This window comes from Talpa occidentalis, unplaced genomic scaffold (genome assembly GCF_014898055.3).
Source record: "Talpa occidentalis isolate TD23 unplaced genomic scaffold, MPIMG_talOcc4v2.1 talOcc4.10, whole genome shotgun sequence".
NCBI classification, from domain to species: Eukaryota; Metazoa; Chordata; class Mammalia; order Eulipotyphla; family Talpidae; genus Talpa; species Talpa occidentalis.
Window position 1 is genome coordinate 99454422 of NW_023600993.1, and position 23305 is coordinate 99477726.

A 23305-nucleotide genomic window follows, 5' to 3' on the forward strand; every position below is an offset into this window, starting at 1 on the left:
CTAAATATTTAAATATTTAAGTCCTTTGTAGAAAAAGTCTGCCCTTCCCTGCTTTAGGACGCCAGCCCGAATCCCAAGGCATCTAAGACATTGCGTTCTGTTCCTAAATTATATTCCAAGAGGAAGAAGAATACAGCTTCTTAAATATTAACGCACACTTTTTTTTATTATATTAAAATTAGGCAATGGTCTGACAATAAAAAGGCTGCTTATGGAATACTGTTAATCTTTACTTATAGGATGTTAAATCCTTAAAACTAAGGTTTTCCCCAGAAAAAGATTAATGGAAAGATCAAATGTTTTTCAGATTGGATAGTTGCTGCTTCAAAAGGTGATTTTACATAAACACTAAATTGAGGGAGAAAAAAAAAAAAAAAAAACCCTTCAGAACACAATGAATTGCTTTATTTCGGTATGCATCCACATCTCAGCATTTAGTGGTCCTAAACAGAAAAGTGGAAAAACGCAGCAATTTGCCAGGAAGTCAAGCCCGCCAATTTCGGGGATCTGCCGTGCACACCGAGTTCTTTTTTAATCCCTGCTGAGGACCGTGAGAAGCAGCAGCACCAAAACCAAAGTATGCACCGAATTCAAGGTTCTTTTTGTTCCAGTTGTCAGATTCCAAACTAGACCCCAAAGGATCGCAAGGATGACCAAATAAGAGCCCTGTTTTAAAACTTCATTTTTTTAAAAGCAAAAGCAATTACAGGAAAAGAAAACAATTCAGTCAGAGGGATCGTGCATGTGCTTACAAGTGTCTTCCTGTGGTCTTTCTCCACGTTTAATCACCAAGGACTTTGAGAGTGGGCAGGTCTGAGTAGCCCTGGGGACTGTTCTTTTACCTTAGCGAAACCTGAGCTAAAAACCCATCAGCTGAGGGTGACAGCAGAGGGCGGCAGGGCTGAGGACCCGATATTCATTTCCCAGGCTGGTGGAGAGGAAACAAACGTGGTTCCAAAACTAAAGGCGGGAGGTCAGAGACTTTCTAACCTTACCTGATGGCTTCTGGCCAAAGCAAGGAAGTGTCATGGAGGGTGGTGGGTGGTAATGGTACAGAAAGGGACTTGAGGAGGACGGGAAAAGCAGCACCCCTCGATAAAGGTGGGGGAGTTATGGGGAAAGCCCTGAATTCCTCACCAAAGGCCAATTTCAGAGGGGAGAAGAGGGGGTTACAATCTATGCTTCGGCCAGGGGCGATAGTGGAGTCTGGGGATGGGATGATGGCTTGGAAGGGGGGCTTCATTTAAGACTTAAGAAAGGAAACCAGGGGTGCAGACAAAGCACCCCACACACCCAGCAGGAGTCCCACAGGCTGTGACCTAAAACCTTCACATCGACTCTAACGAGCCACCCCGAGCTGGAGGGCTGTTGCAGGAGCGAGGGGGTGGGTGGGTGGAGAGGGGAGAAGGCAGAGACCCCAGGCCACATAATCAGCAGCAAGGTGATTGTGTGATGTGTTTTCACAGTTGAGTTAGATGTGCCCCACCAGTTACGGCGGGACTCAATTTCAATATACTTTTTTGATCCCAGAAGTTCGACTATGTGGACAGTGGTTACACTTGACAGGATGGTGATTGGTTAGAGCACGACTTATGTATTTCAAATGGACAAAAAATTAGTATCATTTACAGTATCTTAAGATAAACTGCCTTTGAATGGAAGCTTCCTTTCCAGTACTTTGAGGTCTACAAGACGTATCTAGAAAACTTACTACTGTGGAAAATGAAGACTGCTTAAATTGAATGGGGAGGGGCGGGGGGTTGTGGTTTCTCTTTGTGATTAATTGCTGTAACACTGTCCTTCCGGCGGCTGAGGGAGTTTCATATTTTCTTTTGACATCATGAGGCGCCGCAGCTCCTGCAGGATGACTTTGATGCTATATGAATTCTGCCATTTTGCTAGCACGGATATGGCTCTTGGGTCCACCTACAAAAAGGGAAAAAAACAAAAAAAAAACAAAACAACCCACCCCAATTATTTTCAAGCACTCTAATAAAAGAACCGCTGTATCCCGGAGCTAAGCAACAGAACAAACTTGAAGACAACGGACTTTTTGAGCTGAACATGCTGGCCGCACACCAACAGCTAACGTGAGGAATGCCTGCACGGCACCTCCCTCGGAGAGGTGGCCAGACCCTCGGCACCCACCCACCTGACCAGCTAGGAAAGGACCACCTGCTCCTGCACCAGCCGCCCAGCTGGGGACTCTCCACACAGTGGGGGTGTGCCAGGCTGGCGGGGTGGCTGGGAGAGCGAAGGCCGTGGTGGCTCTCACGACAGGCGGCACCTCCCAGCTCTGGGCTCAGGATGCCACCGTCCCAGAGCTCACGTGTACAGCAAGGAACACTGGACACTGGCAACAAGTCTCATGTCTGTTCACTTTTCTTTCAAGTCATGGGAATAACTCAAAAACAGGCCTTGTCCACGTGACGCTCACATGAGAAGCACCCTGTAACACTAGCCCCCCTGCAAAGGAGAGCAGGCAGCAAAAATGCAAAGCTTTGAGCCAGCAACGTATGAAGTCAAAATGCTGGTTAACTGCTATTTACTGCCATCATCACTGTCTTCTTACAACGAGTGGGACTGGTTTTCCAGGTCTGATGGTGAGCATGGTACTGATACTAAGCTTAAAAAAAAAAAAAAAAAAAAGCATTAAAGGAAAAAATATTACGTACCAGTGGTCCACAAATAAGGCCCATGAGGTGAAAGTGTGACCCTGGGCAAGAACTTTCACTCCTGTGCCTCTCTCCTCACCTGTTCTCATGGGGACTGAATGAGCTCGTTCCTCAAAGCGACCGGCACCGTGTCGCCCAGATTATAAACTGTGCCAGTGATGGCTGAATACAGCCGGGAAGCGGGCCCCACCCCAAATCTGCATGTGTGCACAGCAAGGTATTTTATATCAAGTAACCAAGGGAGAGAGAGAACATGGCTTAAAGTGCCCTGATGCTAAATACAAAGTAATTTTCAACAGCAAGAAAAAGCAGGACAGAGAAGCCAACTTACCACTCCATTAGAACTATTAACTCCATTCATATTAATTTTTGTTACAAATCTTACAAAGGGGGGTGCTTCTGGGTACTTGGGTCCACATTCTATTTTAAGGCTGTATATTCGGTTTTCATAAATTGTCTGGAAAAAAAGGGTACAGAGATGTCAGGCAGTTACAAACAATGAATTAAAAGAAGCAGAACTTGTGAAGGCCACTAGTTCCTGACTACAGGACTGGGGTGCCTGCTCCCCAACACCACCTCTACCTGGTACTTGAGAAGTCAGCAGCAACTATACTCATACACAGGCCTTCTGGTTGGGGTGAGGGCAGGGGGCACAGAGCATTTAAATGAGGATCACTGAGGTACCTCTGCCAAGTACCATCAGGCCCAACCAAATGGACTTGCGTCCATGTTATCTCCTCCGCAGGCCCGCCCTGTGCTGGGGGTCACGGGGTGGGTGAAAGGCATTCTTATTCTGGGCGGTCTCGGGGAATGTCCACTCACGCCAGGACTGTCAGCCGGTGCCTATGTGCCTATGTGCACAGCATACAACAGGGCACTCTTTGGAGAATGTCAAAACCAAGGAAGGGGGTGCGGTACAGACGCCCGACTTCACCACGCGGTGGCCGTGCACTGCACAAGGGTCTCAAATGGTGTGTAGCGGCTCGGCCTGCTGTTTTTGTGCCGATGCGAGAGATCACTGGCATTTAGTGGGTGAGGCAGGAGGCCAAGGACATCAGGCCTGCATTGGAAGAAAAAGTCCTTCAAATACCAAGCATGCCTTGGGGAGCAAGGCTGGAGAAGTCCCCGTGCCAGTGACCCGCTCACCATGGCGGCTCCCGGCCGAGCGGCACGGCATGTGGGCTTTGCCTGCCCTGTGCACACCACCACACGGCTGAGAATCAGTGTGAAGGCCGCGCAGGGCAAAAGGCTGGAGCACAGCTTTGTCGTGTGTCAAGTTGCCTTGTTATCACTTGTGTGTCCGAAGGCCATGCTGAAGAGGGACATTTCCCAGCTAGACTGGCCCCTCTTCTGTGGGCTTCCCTTTGGGCCCCAGCGCCCCTTCCTCAGCGCCTGCTGCATAATAACTGCGCCTGTGCAGCAACATCCGGCACTCTTGGGGGGAGTAAATTACAGAGGATGTGATTTAAACCCCCAAAAAGGTTATGTCTACAAAACTGGAATACATTTTAACATGCAGAGGCATTCATAACACAAGCCTAAGGGCCTTTCACATCACTTACCAAAGACCCCGAACTCTTAACAAAACCAAAACTGTTCTCAATTTCTACCCACCTCAGCCCGCACCTGCTCTCTTCCATGCAAGTGGCACCACAATCTAGCTTTAAAGAAGCTCAAACCCAGTGCCCAGCGAGACCCCCTTTTCTCTCACCCTACCTTCTAATCATCAAGGGCTTGGCATCTACCTCCGAGAGACCCACGCCCACACACCTGCCTCCAGCACACCTCACTAGTATCACTCCTGCTTTGTCTTGCTCCCTGACAATCTGTTCTCCACAGCAGCCCAACTGACCCTTTAAAACCAGCAAATCATGGTGCGGCAGACCTCTCCTGTCATGCCTGCTGCTCCCCTCAGCAGTGTATTTCTGTTGTCTGCCTGTTCTGTTCCTTGCTCTGCCTCTGGTGAATCCTCTCACCCCCCAACCCTGCAACTCTGGCCTGTACCCCAGCTCCTGTATAAAAATAAATAAAAATATTAAAAATAAAATAAAATAAAACCAGAAAATGCTCTGCCAAGTTACCCGCCACTGGCTTCCTAGCGACCCCAAAAGGAAACCCCAGTTCTGGACCTGACCCTCTGTACAGGCTCCTCTCCCTTCCCCCCAGGTGCCTTATTACTCTTCAAACTCGCAGGCTCTCCCCACCCCAGAGACTCTTCACCAGGTGCCTGGCCTCTGCAGCTCTTGGGTGCCAGAGGGCTTTCCTTCCTGACCTTCTGACTGAAGAGCATCACCCCAACTCCATGGACCTCCCTCTAAAAGCAGAGCGAGGGTGGGGCTCAACAGAGCTGGTACTCAAATGTTTGTTGAATGAACAAACTTTACTCTTGACAGCTTTTATAAAATGAACACCTTGTTACAATGAAGGTGTTTCCTCAAGAGGAAAAAAAATTCACCCAGTAAACAGAAGCGCAGGGACATGACTGCCATTTAGATTTATGGAAAATATCCTAAAAGGTCTCTCCTCAGCATCTAACAGTCTCCATCACTAACTACACACTCAGTATCTACTGACAATTCACCTCTGGGTGTGTCCTGCATTTATGCTCAGTGATTTTGTCACACAATTCAAAGAATTTCTTACATAAAGATGTCTTTAGGGCACAGGCTCATGGTAATTACCAAAACCACAAAGTCTTGAAATACTGAATTTCAAACCACTGATGTTCAACTGGCAACAGAAAAAAAATCACCTCAAACTCAAGCAACAGATGATTTGAAGGGTCACATAAAAACCCAAAGCAAGGCTTTTGTAGGAAACAAGGTTCTGGTCTTTTGTTTTGCTGACCAGTGCTCCATGGACCTGCTAGAGGCTTCACTGAAGAAAGATATGCCTGAAGTAGAAATGCTAGAACATTCTGTCTCCATGAGGAACACTGCTCTGAAGGCTTACTACTTCTCACAAATGCTCTGCGCGCTGATGTGGTACAAGCTGTGGGGCAACCCGCGGAACTGAGCAAAGTGGGAGCACATTTCCAGGAACGCCCAGCAGCTGGGCTCATGGGAACGAAAATATGATGCAAACAACCCATGGGACTAAACAAACATGGCGTATTCATGGAACTGGCTACCTTTCTCGAAGGCACACACTGAAAGATGGCCAGTGAGCTGCAGAGGATTGTGACCCTGCAAGAGCAGACAGCACCTCCTCAGTTCTTGGGGGGTTTATGTGCCTTCGGGCGGCTTCACCCATTATGCACCACAGGCCCAGAGCCTAGAGATTAAACTTTTCCTGGGCCTAAAAAAATGTCTGTGTAAAAAAGATAACCCCAGCCTGGTCATGATAAAATACCAGACACATTCCAATAGAGATTCATTCTCCAGGGACAACGAAAATAAGAAAAACCTTAAACTGTCGCAGCCACAAGGAGCCCAGGACATGAAGACAAAATACAACGTGCTATATCATGGAGAGGCTTCTGGAACAGAAAATGGACACAGGAGAAACTAAGAACACCTGAATAAAGTATGGACTTAGCTCATAATGACGTATCAGTGTTGATTCACTCACTGGTGGTGACAAAGGTACCAAACTGATACAAGGTGTGCAAAGCAGGGGAAACTGGGGTAGAGCATGTAGAGGAACTCTGCAACTTTTCTATAACTCTTAAAGTGTCATAAAATATACGAGGAAAGGAAAACATGGGCAGCAAACATATGCAAAGAAAATCATAAATAACCTAAATTAATATATAAAAAGGCAACACTAGGTCAACTACTCAACAGCTACTCATTTAAAATCTTGGGGTTAAATACGGATTATGTTTACGTGCAGTGTGGGCCCGTGCTGCGTCGGCACCAAGGGCGGGCCCTCCGCACTAGAAAGCGGGGCTGTGCGGAGCCCGAGAGGATTCATGCATGTAGTGCACCTGGGGAGGACAGGGAGGACACGACAGGGAGGGAGAAGCAGGACAAAGACACCACACTAGATATTTTAACAGAGAATTTAATGTGTGTGGGGGGCTGTGAACAGGTGTCGGTGGGCTGAACAAGCAAGCAACACCTGAGCTAATAGGGCATCACTGAAGGAAGAAGGTGGTGACCCTTAAAGCTGGGGCAACAAAGGCAAAGGCCTAGAGGCTCGAAGGAAGCTCTCGCCAGACTCCAAGGGAGTCCTCTGTAGGCGCCCCAGGCTGGCAGCTGGGACACCCCCTAGACTGGCTACAGGGAACGGTGCCCCTTCTCTGGCCTTTCAGGATGTCTCCTGAATCTGACAGGGGAAGGTGTGGAGCTGGCTGACGAAGGGACACTGTAGCCTGCACAGCCCCAGCCACAAGAGACAGGTGGGCTCGGAGCTTCGCAGCACCTGCCCACTGCCCTCTACACACGAGGATACCCCTTTCCTCTGTCCTGATCGCTCTGCTCACTTCCCAGGGAGCCACAGGACTCACCACAGACAGTATCAATTATTCATGCCTCTCACTCGACCCCCGGGCCACGTGAACACGGTACAACTGAAGGCCAAACTGTCAAGTCAACCACGTGACCCAAATACTAAAACGAGAAAGGTACTCACTCCTCTCATTTGCCTTCCGTTCCTGTCAGTGTCACCTCAGCAGGGGCCTCTTATCTTGGCAGCAAGAGCTGCTTCTGGTCTCCAGTATCTGATCTCGCCTAGCCAACCTCGCTGGCTGTGGCAGGGACCAGCTACGGAGGGTACCTCTCCTCCCAGCTCTGCGCCTAGCCTCCTCCCATGCCCCAGCCCCAGGGGCCGCGATGGTTCCCCGCAGTATCATCTGTGTGTGCCCGCAATGTGCCTTTGTTGCTTATCCCATCTCACAGCTCTGCCCAGCTGTGATCAACTCCCTACACTGAGTGAGCTCTGTGGAAACACCTAGTAGCTCTCTTTTCCTAACACAGAGTGAAAGGGCACTTACTCCAGACACTCTGTATGGTTTCAAAGTTTTTACAAGAATATAGTCATGTATCAGACATGTAACTTAAAAGAGTTTTTTAAAAATACACTCATATGCACGGATATAGACAAGTATCTACCTGCTAAATAAAAGAGAAAAAAAAGTTGCAAAAACACTGTGCATAGAAGGGCGTCACTTTTATTCAAAAGAATATACAATTATGTCTGCGGCCACAGTAAGAGCCGGAAGCAGCACACCAACTGACCAGTTTTCATTCTGTGGGCAGTTTAATGAAAAGGAGAAAGGGTCACTTTCCTTTTACTTCCCACTCCCAAACTGATTTCATCAAACACGCAAACAGCACTTCTGGACACACCCCAGAACACTGTGGTGGAGAACCCCAGAGGTCAGAAGTGCTTGTCAGTCAGGTGGGAATTAGGCCAAGTCCAGAGACACTTCCGGGGGTCACAACTAGGGGAGGGAGGCACTAGCCCCAGTGAGTAGAGACCAGGGGTGCTGCCTAACACCCTACGCTGCCCAAGGTGGCTCTACAGCAGAGAATGACCCACAGTCCAGGGTGTTACTAGAGCCAAGTATGAGAAACGTTGTTCTCCCCCCGGCTCTGGGACCCCCTCTGGGCTCTGCTTCTGGCAGTTAGCTGTGGGCAGAATTTGCCAGAATTCTGCGTGGGCACTTAGATGGGAAGCTTAGCTTTTAGATTTGGAGGACTTGCTTTCCCTTAAAAAAAAAAAAAAAAAAAAGGTATATGTAAATAGTTAACACACTCATGATTAAAGCACACTCAGAGAATACAAAAGGTATATAGTAAAAATAAGTGTCCTTTTCACCTGGCCCCAGTCAGCCAGATCCATTATGAAGAAAGCAGCTTCTGTTATGATCTTCCCAAAGTATTCTAACCGCACAGAAACAGCCATGCACAAGCTTTCCCTCTCCCTGTGCGCCCCACCCCAAGTGGCAGCATTTATTCTTTATGCTGCTTTGGACCTTACTTTTTTCACTTAAGTATCATGGACTCATCCACTTCAGCACACATATATATCTCATTCTTTTCAATAGCTGAGCAGTACCTAATATTTTGCTATTACTGAAAATGTTATATGGAATAATTTATACATGGTAAGCTGCCTTTGGGCACTATGTTCAAGAAAAGCTAAGTAAATTCCTAGCAGAACTGCAGGATTGTAAGGTACAGGCCTTTTAATTTAGGTGGAGGATTTTCTTTTAGTAACAATAACAAAAATGTTCTGGGGAGATGAGTTACTCAAGTGCTGTATTTACAGCTTTTATAATTATGTCAATATTCTAGAGGCACAACATATACCTTGTATCCTAATCATAAAACAGATTAGTCACGGGAAGCATCTAGAAGTAGAGAGCTCCTTTGATGACTCTTTGCTTTTTACCTTGGGGAACCAGGGCAATCAAATCAACTACAGGGATTCAAAGGACAGATAGTAACAGGTATGGGGGAGGGTGCAGGGAAACCTAAATCCTCATGCACTGCGGGTGGGCATGTGAAATGGTACAGTCACTTTGGAAAACAGTTTGGCAGTTCTTTAAAATGTAAACATACAGTTACTACATGATCCAACAATGTCTAAGAGGATGGTAACATGCCCACACAAAAACCTGTATACAAATGTCAGAGGCATTGTTTGTAACTGGCAAAAAGAAGGAAAAATCCAAATGTTTACCAGCTAATTAAATCTGGAATATTCAGATGATGGCATATTATTTGGTCATAAAAGAGGAAGAGCTACTAAGTGCTATCCCATGGATGAACCTTAAAAACAGCATGCTAAGTAAAGGCAGTTGGTCAAAGACCACAAATTGTACAAGTCCATTTCCATTAAATGTCCAGAACAAGCAAATTCAGAGACAGAAAATAAATGAGCGGAGGTCACGGCTGAGGAGCTGGGGGTAGAATGGCAATGACTGCCAGTGGTGATGGGGCTTCATTTTGGGATGATGAAAATGTTCTGGGATTGATGACAGTCATGTAATTCTGAACAATGAAAACCACTGAGCGATGTGTTTTAAGGGGATATTCTATGGTAAATGAATTCTGTGGCATGTGAGTTCTATCTCAATAAGGCTGTTACTAAGAAAGAAAGAGAAGGTATGAAGACAACTCACATATGGTAACTGCTCACAGAAGCGGCCCCTCTGGAAAAGTAGAGAAACTGACACTTGGGCGCAAAGTGGCTGGGGTGGAATGGAGGAGCACTTTCTCCAGAAGCCAACGGTTCCCTCTGTGTGCTCGTTTCGGGTTATACTCAGAGGCACCGACTGCGTTCACAGGCTCTGCATTGGTTCGCCCTTAACTTGTTAGAACCTAAAAAGGCATCTGTTGTGATCACCTCTGTTAAACAGCTACCCTACTCTGAGTCATTTCCAGGTGCTGGGAAGAGCAGGGAGGGACAGCTTTCCTCCTCAAGACACCTAAACCACTCCCAGGAGGAGAAGGGACACAGCGAAGGAAGCCATCACCACACAGACTTTCAGGGAGGGCAAGAAGAGCGATCTCCATGAAGACACACGCTTTCCAGGCCAGGTTCCCGTTATTTCACAGACCCAGAAAAGCCTGGTTTTCACAGATTAAAAAGAAGGGAAAAAAACCAGAAGAAAAACAGAAGAAGTTTTAAAAACCTGAAAACAAGACAATAGGGTCAGAAAAATGAGTCAAGAAGGAACACTAAATGGTAAAGCCAGCCACTCACCACATGGGTTTATGACTGAGCGTCTCGGGGAAACCAGCGAACGGCCCTTGGCAGCCCGGCCCGGGAGCCGCCAGAGCTGCCCAGCCAGGGGGATGAACCTGTGGCGGATCCTTCAGCACAAGCAGCAGAGTCCTGAGAGTCCCGCTGCTGGTCTGAGATCAGTGTCAGCTGCAGGACTACTCTACTCCTACATCAGCTTACTCCCTCTCTGGGGAATCCTCTAGCTGAGGAAAAGTCAAAATACAAACAGGAGGGAGAATATAGGTGATGGTTAGGAGCACAGGCTCGAGTCAGACCTGGTTTGGGAATGACCAGTTATATGACTTTGGGCAAGTAATCCATTTGTCTGAGTCTGTTTCCTCATCTATAAAATGGCAGTGTCTAGCAACAGCTTCTGTGAGCTTTAAATGACATTTCCTGGTGGTTTTACTAGGTGTCCTGAAAAAAGGTTAGCTGCTGTTATGGAGACTGGAAACTCGCACCAATCACCAAGCTCTAAAAGACAGGTCATTTGCCCAACCCCATTGTTTCTGTCTTCTTTGCAAAGGCCTCTGGGCCTAAGAGTGCCCTGGATAGACCGGAGCTGAGCAGGGAGGCAGTGCTCTGCTGGATCAGGTGCACGACCAAACTGGGTTAAGAGTGAATAAAAACCACAAGTGTGAAGGCTTCCCGGAGTTCATCCGGACACTTCAGGAACGCTGGCTCTACCTGGAGCCTTGTTCTTCCACAAGCCCAGGAGTTTATTCTAAACAACAACCCTCACTGTCTACATTGTCATGCTAATTCACACTATGAGTCTAAACAGGTGTTTGCTTACCATTTAAAGGGATTAAACAGCATCAGAGGAGGTTCAAATATATAAACTGAAACTGGTAAAAGAATAGCCACATTTCAGAAAATATACCATTGGTGAGCTTTTTCCGTGATAAGGCTAATATTTTTTAAAAGGAGGCACAGTGAATTTAAGACATTGACATTTATAGCCGCAGCTCGACGCTTACTCTTGGAGGCCCAATTATCATCCCTGTCCATCTTGTAAGTGTCATGTCTTCGTCATCTTCTAGACCCCAGCTAACTGTGCCATCTCCTACTCCTTTCTGGCCTTCTTCGAGTTCTTCCAACAGTCGGAAATTGCGAGGGACTTTTACTCCTAAAATAAATGGAAAGAAATTCAAGATACTAGCAACTCCAGGGGAACCTGTAAGCCTAGAGCTAGCTGCTCATTATGACTACCTGGGGATAAAGATGCTAACATGCAAAAAAACTGCTGAAACAGGTCGCACCTCAAACTTGCTGCTCACAAAACTATCTATACCAACCAGCACAGCCAGGAGAAGGGGCGCGCGATTCTGTTACAGGCGAAGCGATGACTAACCAGGGCCAGACGACAGAGCCTAGCACGACACCCCACTGCCATCCCTGAGCTCTGGCCAACTTGGTGAAGGATTCACATGTCTAAATGTTGATTAACTTGGGTCCACAGTTTGGGATGAAAATTATCAATATCAAGACCTAACAAAAGTGCCTTGGAAGAGCAGCGGCCTCTTTTCCGTTTTGTTCTCATCACACTTTTCTAAGGATGTGCTCGCTTGTGGGAATGACTGAGTACCTTAGGAGGAATGGCCTTCACGAGTGGATCAAATAAAGATGGTGTCTTCTCGATCAACCGAGTCAAATGAAGGCACCCAAGATAACATTTTCAATTACTTAAGCCATAGTTTCTCTCTTGTGAAGAAGCTGAGGGTAGTCAGAGCTCTGATTTGCTTGTTTCCCCAAATCCCAAAGCCTGGCAAGTATCTCACCAAAGCTATCACACTGAGACTGTGGGAGGGCAGGGACGTGGGCTTTTCCCCTGTGCTTGAGCACAGGGCAAGGCTCCTAGGGTGGCTCTCTCAACACATTCTGCCTCTGCTCCCCACTCCCACCCCCCAATTCCCTGACATGTGGACTGTTTTGTACAGAAAAAACTCAGGATCCAAGCAAGTTACAAGCTCTCATTTCTTTGAATGCTAAGGCCCCAAATGGTCACTCTCAGAGGCAAGCAGCACTTACCAGGTGACTGTGAGAACAGATCCACTGGAGGGCCTCAAGACTACAGATGTTCCCAGTATATCAGCATTTCCCAAAGTGTGAGACACGTACTACACTTCATTCATGCAACTGAAATAAGTATCTGAGTATCTACTATATATCAGGTACTTTCCTAGGCACTGGGGAGTAAGTAGAACAAAAATGCCTGCCCCATAGAGCTTACATTCGTGTGGGATACATCACTGACAAAATATGCAAATTATATACCACGACAATGGCAGTGTTCTGAAACAAGAAGTAAGGGGAAAGAGGAGGCTGCTTTTTGAATCAGGTATTAAGGAAAGCCTCATCAGGGTTCAAGACTAAAGACTTGAAGGTGAGGGAGTAGGATTTACAGAGAACTGAGGGGAGCGTCTTCTGGGCAACCGGAACAGAAAGTGCAAAGGCTCTGAAGTAAGCCCCTTGCGCTGAGTGCCAAACAGCAACAGTGCCCATTTAACTAAAACCAAGTCAGTAAGATGAAGAATAGCAGGAGACAAAGAATTCCAACTGTTACTGAGTGACCTGAGCTCTGACCAGAGGAGCAGTGGGGCCTGACTACTTTTTCACAGGCTTGCGGGCCACCCCACCCCCCTCCCGGCCCCGGGCCTGCTATGTGAAGAAGGCAGTGAAGGGAACAAAAGCAGAAGCAGCTAACAAGCCACTGCACTAATCCCAGCAAAAGATAACACTGGCTCGGACCAGGGTAACAGCAGAGGCGGTAGTGAGACAGCGTGAGTGTAGGTATTTTAGAGATCTGAGCTGATAAGATTTGCTGTCAGGTTGCCAGTTATATACATACGTGTACATACCTACATATGTATGGATGTGTGTGTGTGTGTGTACATACATATTTTCTCTTAAGTGGGCATCTCAATGTTATTCCCTAAGTGGCCCAAGATTTTTTATGTTACTAAAACTTGTTCATATCAAATCAACAATGGCAAAAATATAACTGTATCCATAGCTAAGTCCTTCACTGTTGAATGGAAGTTAAATATGTGACCTCTAATTTGAGTTGCTCTTTTTAGCAAAATAAAACATGGGTGACTTTCTTTTGTCAGGTATTTAAACCAGGTTGGGCTAACTACTTCTGGTATGACTATTCCCAAACTAGGCCTATGGCTAGAATGTTACATCATCATCTCACAACCAGATCAGGAAACCCTAATTGAAATAATCACAAGTTTATTGCTGTTCATTTCAAAACAGTGAATGCAAGTTACACTTTTCTGATGTTTGATTTTAACCTGTGAAATTGGGAGAAATGTTATATTGGTAATTAATCCCATACTTCTAACAGACATTTTCATTAGACTAGACATTCAATTACTTAAAAAACAAAGTGTACAAAGCCCACATGTCCAACAGAACCAAAGAACTAAAGAATCAGGCTTATTTTAGGTTAGTATTTGGAACAGTGAGCACAACAGAGGAAAATGTCAGCTTTTGTCGTTACTGCGGTACTGGCATTATAGGAATATTCAATTTGATTCAATTATAAAATAAGCATCAAAAACAATTTAATAAATGAAAAACATTGGACTGATCAATATCTGTTAGGCAGTTTAAAAATATTCCATGTAGAAGTTGGGCTACACTTACAAATATCAGAATAACTGTACTATATACTGATTAATACAGTAGTCATTCATTCCATTTGAAAGCAGTTTTCAAATTTCTTTTGGTCTCAAGATTCCTTTACACGTAAATATTATTGAAGACTACAAAGAACCTTTGCTTGTGTGGCTTACAGCTACTGATATTTTAGAATTCAGAATTAAAACTGAGGAAATTTAAAATTATTTAATTTTAAATAATTTAAAATTATTTAATTTTAAAACTAATCATAACACATATGTAACTCTATTTTCCAAAGAACAAAAGAAAATTAGCGGGAAGAGTGCTCTGGCTTTGTAAATTTCTTTAGGTCCGGCTTAAATGTCAGGGGGCCTAAGAATTAAGGTAAACTGGAGGACACAGGTCCTGACCGAAGGACACCCACCCCTTCACCTTAGTCATATGTCCGTAGGCCAGATACTGCTTAAGGAGCACCACTTTGCAAACATCTAGGGTCACCCAACTGCTCTCAAAATTCCCTTTGAGCCCTTGTCCGAGGTTTAGTTCAGAGAATAATAAAAGCCCCCCCCCCCTTTTTTTGTTGGAAGAGTAAGGCTGATAAATGTGCTAATCTGGCATCCGCTGGTTAAGTACTCTGTTAAACTTTAGTCAGCTAAATCTTGAAGAATTTAAGTCCACAAACTGGATAGCTTTTAAGCAGAACTGTTACTTTTATCTTCACTCAAAAACCAATTAAAAGCAAAGTTCAGGGGCCTTCCTGGTAGTGCAAGGGCTTAGTCTCAGCACTACTGAAGCTATCACCAACCACTGCAGCATGAGTTTGATCCCTGGCCAGGGAGCTGACCCACATGGTGCAGCAGACCTCTCCTGATTCGCCCGCTGCTCCCCTCAGCAGTGTATTTCAGTCAATCCACCTGTTCTGCTCCCCACTGTGTCTCTGGTGAATCCTCTCCCCCACCCCCGCTATAACCTACACCCCAAGTCTTGTATGCATAAATAATCTTTTTTAAAAAAGTAAATAAAAGCAAAGTTCAGGAAGAATAACAAGCAGAATTCAGGGATTACAAAAAATTCAAAATACGAAGTGTCTCACTGAATTCCCTGCTATATGAATAGAAATGGCAAGGTACCACCTGGTAAGCGGGAGGAATGAACAGGTGAGGATCACCCTGAGACTTCCTAGGTTTAAGTGTACAACACTGAGCTTACACCACGTTTATAAGCGAAAAAAATCCACACATTTCAGAACTGCAATGCCTCACTGTCTAAACAAGATAGACACATACAAAGTTCAATAACAAAAACAGTATTAAAGCATATGGGAGAAATATAACACCACAGGATACTTTCTTGGCCTTTGCGGGGGTCATAGGGCCCCCAGAATTTGATGAAAGCTAAAGAAGTGGGGCCATGTTATTGCCACCAGCCCCCCTTATTGTGAGGGTAATTAGTGGGGAACTGCAAAAGGCTCCCAGTAGAGCAAGAGATAAGGCAAATCTCCTGGGTAATGTACAGGAAGGGCTGGATGGGTTAGGGCCAGGTGAGGAATGTGTTTCTATCCACATCCCAGGGCAGAATGCAGCAGCATTTGTTTAGAGCAAATACCTTGAGGCTCAGCAAGCTTCCTACAGGGCGTGGATGGCTGGATGGCGCAGAGGAGTTGTCAAGATAGTTAAGGCAGTGCTTATTAATTTGCATGACTGGGGCGGTAGTTCCCGGTTTGTTTTTTTTTTTTTTAAAAAAACAATGTGACTTAAAAAAAAACCCGACTGGCCTGTTCAAGGCAAGCTTTTGATAAATGTTTGCTGAAAAACCCGAAATTGTACAAAGAAGGCTAAAAATATATGAAACTCCATCTTATCAAAAGTAAATAGAAGGTCAAGCCGGGCTTCCCTGTCAGGGTGCACTCACATAAAGGGTCCTGAGCTGCCAGGGACGCAGAATCATGATGTGAGGGCACCCAGCGTACTAACTCTGCTGACAAAGGCTGGTCAGAATAGTGGCTAAATTAACAGTGGAGTCTACTTTAGAGAAAATTCTGCCATCTTTCAGCAGATGTTTAGGAGCACTGACCTGCCAGCAAGTCCCGGCTCGATAACTTTTCAACAATCTAGCTGTGAGATATGCGAGTTACATGGAGCCTCCGCAAAATGGGGCTCCCAAGACCCCCACCGCTGTAGGTGGCAAGGAAGAACAGATGAGGCAAAGCAGTAAAGCCCTCCATGTAATGCCTGGCTCCAGGCAAGCTTTCTGCTGAACCAACTGCGTCAGCACATTGTATTAGTAGCCACACAAATGTCTGGGCTGTACTTTTTCTTTCTTTCCTTTTCTTTAAATTTTCTTTTCTTTTTTTATTGTCTGACTCACTCTCTGAGCTTCTCAAGTTAAACCTGTGACTCATTCAATCCTGCCTCCCCAGAATCTGGTATGTTGCCTGGCATATAGAATGGTACTCAATATTTCCTGATGGAAGAAACAGCAGTTTCTTCCCTGTTTCTTCCTTTCCTGCTGCAAATCTGATGGGGCCAAAATACAGGACACTGATACCATATACCTGAGATACCTATGGTTTTAAATTTTGTTCATTCTAACTGGATAATTCTATTTTTTAATGAGGTGTGATTGAGACTTCTAGAGAAATTCACATTTTCTTTAAGAAGTAAACTGTTTGTTTTACCCAAATAACAAAATCAAAGGAGTCTTCACTACAAAATGAATTTTGATAAAATATATGAAAGCATGTTACTTATATTCCAAACTGTTTAAAAACTACAGACAGAATTAATACATTAGTATTTTTCACAGAGCAAGAGTGTTACACTCCAAATGGCCTGACCACACCATAATTCTAGAACTTCAGGACACAGCTCTTCAGGGACACAAATCCAAATATTGCAGAGTTCCAAGATCCTTCAGACCCTGTAAGCCTATCAGTCAGTGAGGACTCATCCTATCCGCAAAGAAAAGCAAAACTATAAATTTAATCCATGAATTTAAAGAAGATTTCAGTGAATATACTAAAAAAAGTGAGTCCAAACATGGCAAAGATCAGAAGCATAACAGAAAGGAAAAACTCAAGGCTACTTGAATATGTCTTATTCCTATGGCATTTTCATATACTGAATTGACCTAAATTTTAAGATTCTCAATATTATTGTGTAAAACAGATATCTAAAAGGCAACTGGAGGAGCAGCTTCAAGTGACAATAAAGTGGCCGTAAATGCAAACTCTTCTTAACATAACATCCATTAAAACGTTAACTGAAAATGTAAGGATAACATCACCAAGGTTCTAAAATATCACAGTAGTCTAAAGCTCATTTAAAAGAAAATATCTGTTCCTGTTATTTTAGAATTCTTCTTTCCAGAAGGATTTTTCCTGGATCTGTGTCAGTATCAAAAGTCAGTTCTTGGCTAAATAGAAACTGAAAAGTAAGCAGCTGCAGAGTATGACAAAGGAGATATGACAACCAGGTTGACTAAGTGTGAATATTTGATAGGGTTTTATACCATGTCACAGTAAAACATTTAATGTTGTAATTTGAAACACGGCAACATATTAAAATATTTGTGGTACAAGAAGGATTTGGAAGCCCTCTGAAACATCTTTTGGGAAAATCACGGGCACAAAGCAGCAGCTATCACAGCACGCCAATCCTGGAAACCCTGAGCTGGCCCAGGTCCCGAAAAGAACGCTGCTGGTTAAAACTGGTCTGGATGCCCACTCAAGGAAAACAATAAACTGAAAATAAGGTGGCCTGGAAGGTGATGCACATGGATTCAATGTTCCTGAAGACTAAATATAAAGTCAAGGGCAGGTAACGCTTATTCCTGAGCACCTGGCAAGTGTAGCCTGGCTATGAATTGCCTGCCCAGAGGAGCAAATGCATTCTCTCCCTCACAGCAATGGCTCTCCAAAGATGGACCCTGTCCTAAAGGACTGCTGGAGAAGCAACTTAAAGGTAATTCTCAGGTCATGCACCCAAATCAATCCAGCATCTCAGCTTGATGTAGCCAAATTGCAAATTTGATGTATTTGGAGAAATACACTGCTACTACTACTATACTGCCCACCACCTTGAATCTGAAACTCTGAGGGTGGGGCCCAACAACTGAACAAGCATACAGGTGATTGATTCTTAAGCAGGTTAGTTTGGGAACCACCCATCTAGGGAGAAACAGCAGCCACCTGTCATCCTTTACAGTCCACATAAAGTGACAAGAAACAGTTGGTGACAAAATGCAAGACCCTATATTTCTCTGCTGCTAGAGTGACCAAGGCCAAAGATCGGATTGCCTCAGACATGGATGGAAACAAAGAATGAGACATGGTTAGCGTGTCAGGGCTATTAAGGAAAGAGAGGACAGAGTCAATTCAATGCTAACCTCTCCATAAATAACAACTAATCAGGACAGGAGCTTTGTGCAAGGTGCAAGGTTGTTTCTGCCCTATCAGACATTGTTTCTTCAAATACATCAAATTTACAATTTAGCTACATCAAGCTGAGAGCTGGATTAATTGCAACATTCAACAAATATCTGTAGAGCATCTACAGTATGTCGTGGTTGGAAAAGGGCAAGACCAGAAGAAGGCTTTTGGAGTGTTGCAGGTGAGAGAAAGATGATTAGGGTTAGGCAAGAATGACAACAGTGGAGATGGAGAAAAGGAGGATTCGACATGACTTTGGGGTTACGTCCATGGGCTTGTGATGGGGTGAATGTGAGAACAAGGAAAAATTCTATTGCTGGTCGCTCAGTATTCTCTCCCCATGAAGGAGCTAATCAATCAAGGGAGAGATCCACCACTGGCTGAAGGCACTTGGGGTGCCGCACTGGAAAACTGGCAAAGGGCCAGAAGAAAAATATGGCCAAGTGCACGTGACCTGCAGCAGGACTGTCCTGGTCCTGCCAGCCACTGGCTGTGCGTCTCAGGCAAGTCAGCTCTCCTCCTCAGGTCTGTTTCCTCACCTTCCCACAGACATCCCGCCCAAAGGGCTGCTGCAGAAGTGAGACCATGCCTTAGCAGCAGTTAGGCCACAGGAAGCCCCAGAAGTGCAGCCTGAAGTCTGAAAGGTTCACAAGTAAGACAAGGACCTATTTTGTACATGACATGAGGGCACCACTAAGCCAACGAGTGTGAGTTATCAAGTGTAAGATACAAGTAAGAACTTCCACAGAAACGAAAGTCACTCTCCTGGACTGTGGTCTGCTACAGAGACTGTGGTCTCTACAGGTGGCAGAGACTTCCCCTTAGCCCTTTATCGCACCAAGACTAACTGCGCCGAGGCTGAGACTTCGGAAGAGCAGCTGCTTAGAAGCAGGCCTTTCCAGGGCACTTCCTGCCTAAGGTGTCAAGATGGTTGGGAAGGGTGCTGAGCGCCAGTGTAGGTGTCACTATTCCTCAGTCAGCCGCACCCCCCAATCCTAGGGGTCAGCACCTCCAGTGCTTGGTTCACTGGGTGGTGGAGAATAAAAGGAGCTGGGAAACGCCAAAGCACTAACATAATATAAAAGTACTGGCATTAAAACCTCCATGTCACCAAAAACACTGTTCTGCGCTTCCCTGGGGCCTTTCAGTACTCAGCAGGATCCCCAACTTCACATCTTGTCTTCCACTTTTATTAAATTACAGAGAGACACAATGCAGGCGATGGAGGGAGGGGGAGAGGGGCCATGGGGGAGAAGACCGGGTTTGAGAGCCACAGGAAGGGAAATCATGACCAGCAAAATTAACTCTGCCAATCCCTGAGGAGGGCATCACAGAGCAGATGCTGTTTTTCACTGGGCCCTGAGTGAGGCGGTTCTCCTGAATGCACGTACAAAAGGTAATTAGCTGCCACTGGCACAAGAGACACAAAGCAATGAGAACAACTAAGAGTCGGCAGGTTCTCTTCTTCCATCTCCAGTGCTTTCCGGGGGACACCCTAGAATGGAATGGAGGACTACTTACCCTCTGCTGCCCATACGGTTAAATTTTCCTAAGTTGGATGTGGGTCATGAGGCCACACCAGTGAACACAAATTTAAAACCATGCCTAGCCAAGGCTGACCCTCCTGGCACTCGGCTTCTGGTTAACGTCAAGAAAGCCTGTGAGACGCCGGGTGAGAGGAAGGACCTGGCAGCCAAGGGCTGCTCATGGAGGTCCTGCAACCTTGGTCAAGGATGGAAGAAGTCACCTGACAGAGTAAAGATACCCTGAGGTTTTCTAGTGAGCTTCTCACAGTTCCATCCTCTAGGGTCTATGCAGAGATCACACACTGCAGAGCTAGGGGAGGTGGGAAGGTGTGGTAACCATGTGTTGAAAGCAGGGACCATAAAAAACTAGGTTCAGCCCTCAGAGGAACTTGGAAGCTGTTTCCTGGCAACCAAGGGGCACAGATTAAGAGGCTTGTTCTAACCCCAAGGAAGGCCTCAGGGCCCTTGACTACACCTGAAATACTCCCCTGGCTTAGAAAACAGGCCTGAATATTCATTTTAGTTTAATTAAAAAGTCTTTCTGGCCTACTCTGCACTCTTTTTACTGCCCAGTGGCAAAGATCAGATCTTGTTATTCTCCTCTTTTTTAAGACTCATTCATTCATTCATTCAACAAATATTTACTGAGTGCCAACTTCATACTAGGCACTCATTGGATGGCTTCCCTTCACACTTAATAAAATCCAAAGTCATGTATGTATCTCCAGCTCATCTCTTTAATAAGCCTCCCTTGCACACAAGGCCTTTATGCTGTTCTTTTAACATTCCAAGCTTGGTCCTGCAACAGGGCCATTGCACTTACAGCTATGCCTGTGACATAGCTGTACAGTCAGCTCCTTCCATCATTTTTCTCAGTACAAATTCCACCTTCTCAGAGAAGCTTTCTCTAAGCATCTCACCAGACACCCTTTATCCCAACAGACAATTTCCTTCATAGTACTTACTGCTATCTGAAATTATCTTAATGACTTACTCATTTAATGGTCTTCTCTCTGATTAGAATGGAGGCCATGCCTATATTTTCTCAATCCACACTGGGACATAACAGGCCCTCAATAAATAAAGGATTTTTAAGAACCCATTTTAGGATACCTCAAAGCCTGTTCTATGTTACCTAAATCACACCAAGTGTTCTTGACACTACACAGCAGCTGACACATTTTATCTGACCACCACAGCATTTATGAAGCACTCTTCTATTGGCAGGGCATCAAGAAGTTAGAATTAAATAGCTGCTAAACCGGATTGTAGGTAGCCTATCTCAAGTGACTGCAAAGCAGAGCTGAGCTGCAATACTACAGAATGCTGCCTGCCCCGGGCACATTGTACCCCCTACTTCATAGCAACCTGGCAGGGGTTATTCTAGTGAGAAGTTTCCCCCAGCAGTCTGGTCTGACTCAGCCTCTCTCTTCTGAGTGCCCATAAACATATCTTGGTAAATTGACTCAGCGCTGTTCCAGTTGAAACCAAAATCTACAAAAAGATGTGTAGTCTCCTCTAGCCTTCAGGAAGACCCCCACTGCTTTAAATGGAAAGGCAGCCTGAGGGAGGACTAGACACCCAGATCCTTCTTCCATCCCCACCCTAACAACGAGAGGCAAAGATGGCTCTTTGGGGTCCAAGGGGAGCAACATCCTGGAAAGATGGATTCCCTGACCCCGTTCCCTTCATGTCACCAACCTCTCCTAACAGTGCTGCTGTGGTGGCTTTAAATAGTCTGAAGACTTCAGTCCCCAGGATGATGACCCTGTTTGTTTCTTCCATCAGAGGCCACCCATCATCACTCCATCTGATAGAACCTCCTTGGCTAACTTCACTGCCAGGCACCTCGGGGTATAGCCTCCTCGCCAAACGTGGAACATTCTCCCCCAAAAGCCTGCAATTCCAGAGTCAAACTCTCACCTCATAACCTCCCTTTCCCCACCCCCATCTTTCTCATCAATGCTCACTCACTTCCTCATGAAGGCCATCTGCATCTGCCCAAAGCTAACTCTGGACCTTTCAGGATCTCACCCTTGGCCCCATCTGAGGAAACCCAACCTCCAAACAGGTGATGCTTCCCTCATTTTCTGAGGACTGGAAGACCTTCCCCCTGCTCAATGTGTAGCCCCCACATTTCCCTCTTGTCCATCTAAGAGAAGTGGGGATTTGTTATTCTTCTAAGAGTACCCACTTCATTTGTTCCTCTGTCCATGCCCATCCATTCCCCACATCCAAAAGAATGGGCGTGACAGACTCCATAAAAGGTACTTCCAGTGTGCATCCCTCACCCAATAAAGAGAAGTCTTTTCTTCTCTAAAATGAGTATCTTTGAAACCTGACCTTTTCCAACTCCGACCCACTCCATGGGGCTTCCCTAGTTGACCCTCCCTGGCCCCACCAGACACACATCTCCAGGATTCCCAATTCATCCGTTCTTCACCCGGCATCGGAGGGTTTCACAAAATGTCCCACTCCAGCTTCTCTCCTAAAACCTAACCTCGAGAAATTCATCTGTCTTCTCAAACAGGGACCTGGTATGATGATGGGTCATTTCACTGCCGGCTGCCCCAACCGGATCCCTGGGGAATCTGAGATCCTTGCCCCCTTTTCATCCCATGGAACTGTCCTTAGCCTTCCCACCCCAAGCAACCACCCCCAAACTTCTTTCTAATCAATCCAGAGATTTCTTCAGTTAACCCATCCCCAACACTAACGCTGGAGCCGTACCCTTAGCCACTGGGGGATGCTCTGCCCTCAGTCGCTGCTGGATCCTGTGTCCTTCTCCCATCCACGCTGAGGAACTTCTCTTAAGTCCCCTCCCAAAGGACATCCCACCCGCATCTCCAGCACCCAAGAAGGGCTTTCCCGCGTTTGGGGGCGCCTGTCTTCCAGGGGGCTCCCGGATCTCCCCCAAAGAGCCACCAGCCCCGATCTCTTCAGGTGTGTCTCGGGGCTCGCCCCTCGCCCCCTCCGGCCGTTCAGCAGCGCCGCAGGGCCCGACCCTTCCTCTCAGCCGGGCCCCCACGCCGCCCCGGGGAGCCTCTGGGCCTCGCCGCGCCGCCCACAGGCCCCTCCGGCCCCCGCCCGTGCTTCCGGCCACCGCCTGCTCCTCCTCCCCCATCAGGCCGCCCGAGTCGCCGCCGCGGGGCCCAGCGGACAGAGGCGGCGCCGAGGCCCTGGTCTCGCTGCAAGGCCCTCTGCGGGTCCCCGGTCCCCGGCTCGAGCCCGCGCCCCCTCGGCCGGCCGGGCCCGGCGCCCCCGCTCACCCGAGCCCGTGGTGGCTGCCATCTTGCGTCGCTGTCGCGCGAAGGCCGGCCCCTTCTTCACCCCCCGCCCGCTCCCGGGCCCGTCTGCGCAGGCGCGCG

The 23305-nt window shown here is 46.4% G+C and overlaps 1 protein-coding gene across 1 annotated transcript; it reads right to left on the reverse strand.

Annotated features, from left to right (window-relative positions):
* Positions 1 to 389: 389 nt before the first annotated feature.
* Positions 390 to 23277, reverse strand: UBE2V1 (ubiquitin conjugating enzyme E2 V1). The gene is made up of 4 exons (XM_037500285.2): positions 23207 to 23277; positions 11333 to 11481; positions 3007 to 3132; positions 390 to 1926 (listed from the first exon to the last, which is right to left on the reverse strand). Exons 1-4 carry the CDS (start codon positions 23226 to 23228, stop codon positions 1780 to 1782), a joined length of 444 nt encoding a protein of 147 aa, XP_037356182.1. The 5' UTR covers positions 23229 to 23277; the 3' UTR covers positions 390 to 1779.
* Between the last annotated feature and the right edge of the window lie 28 nt (positions 23278 to 23305).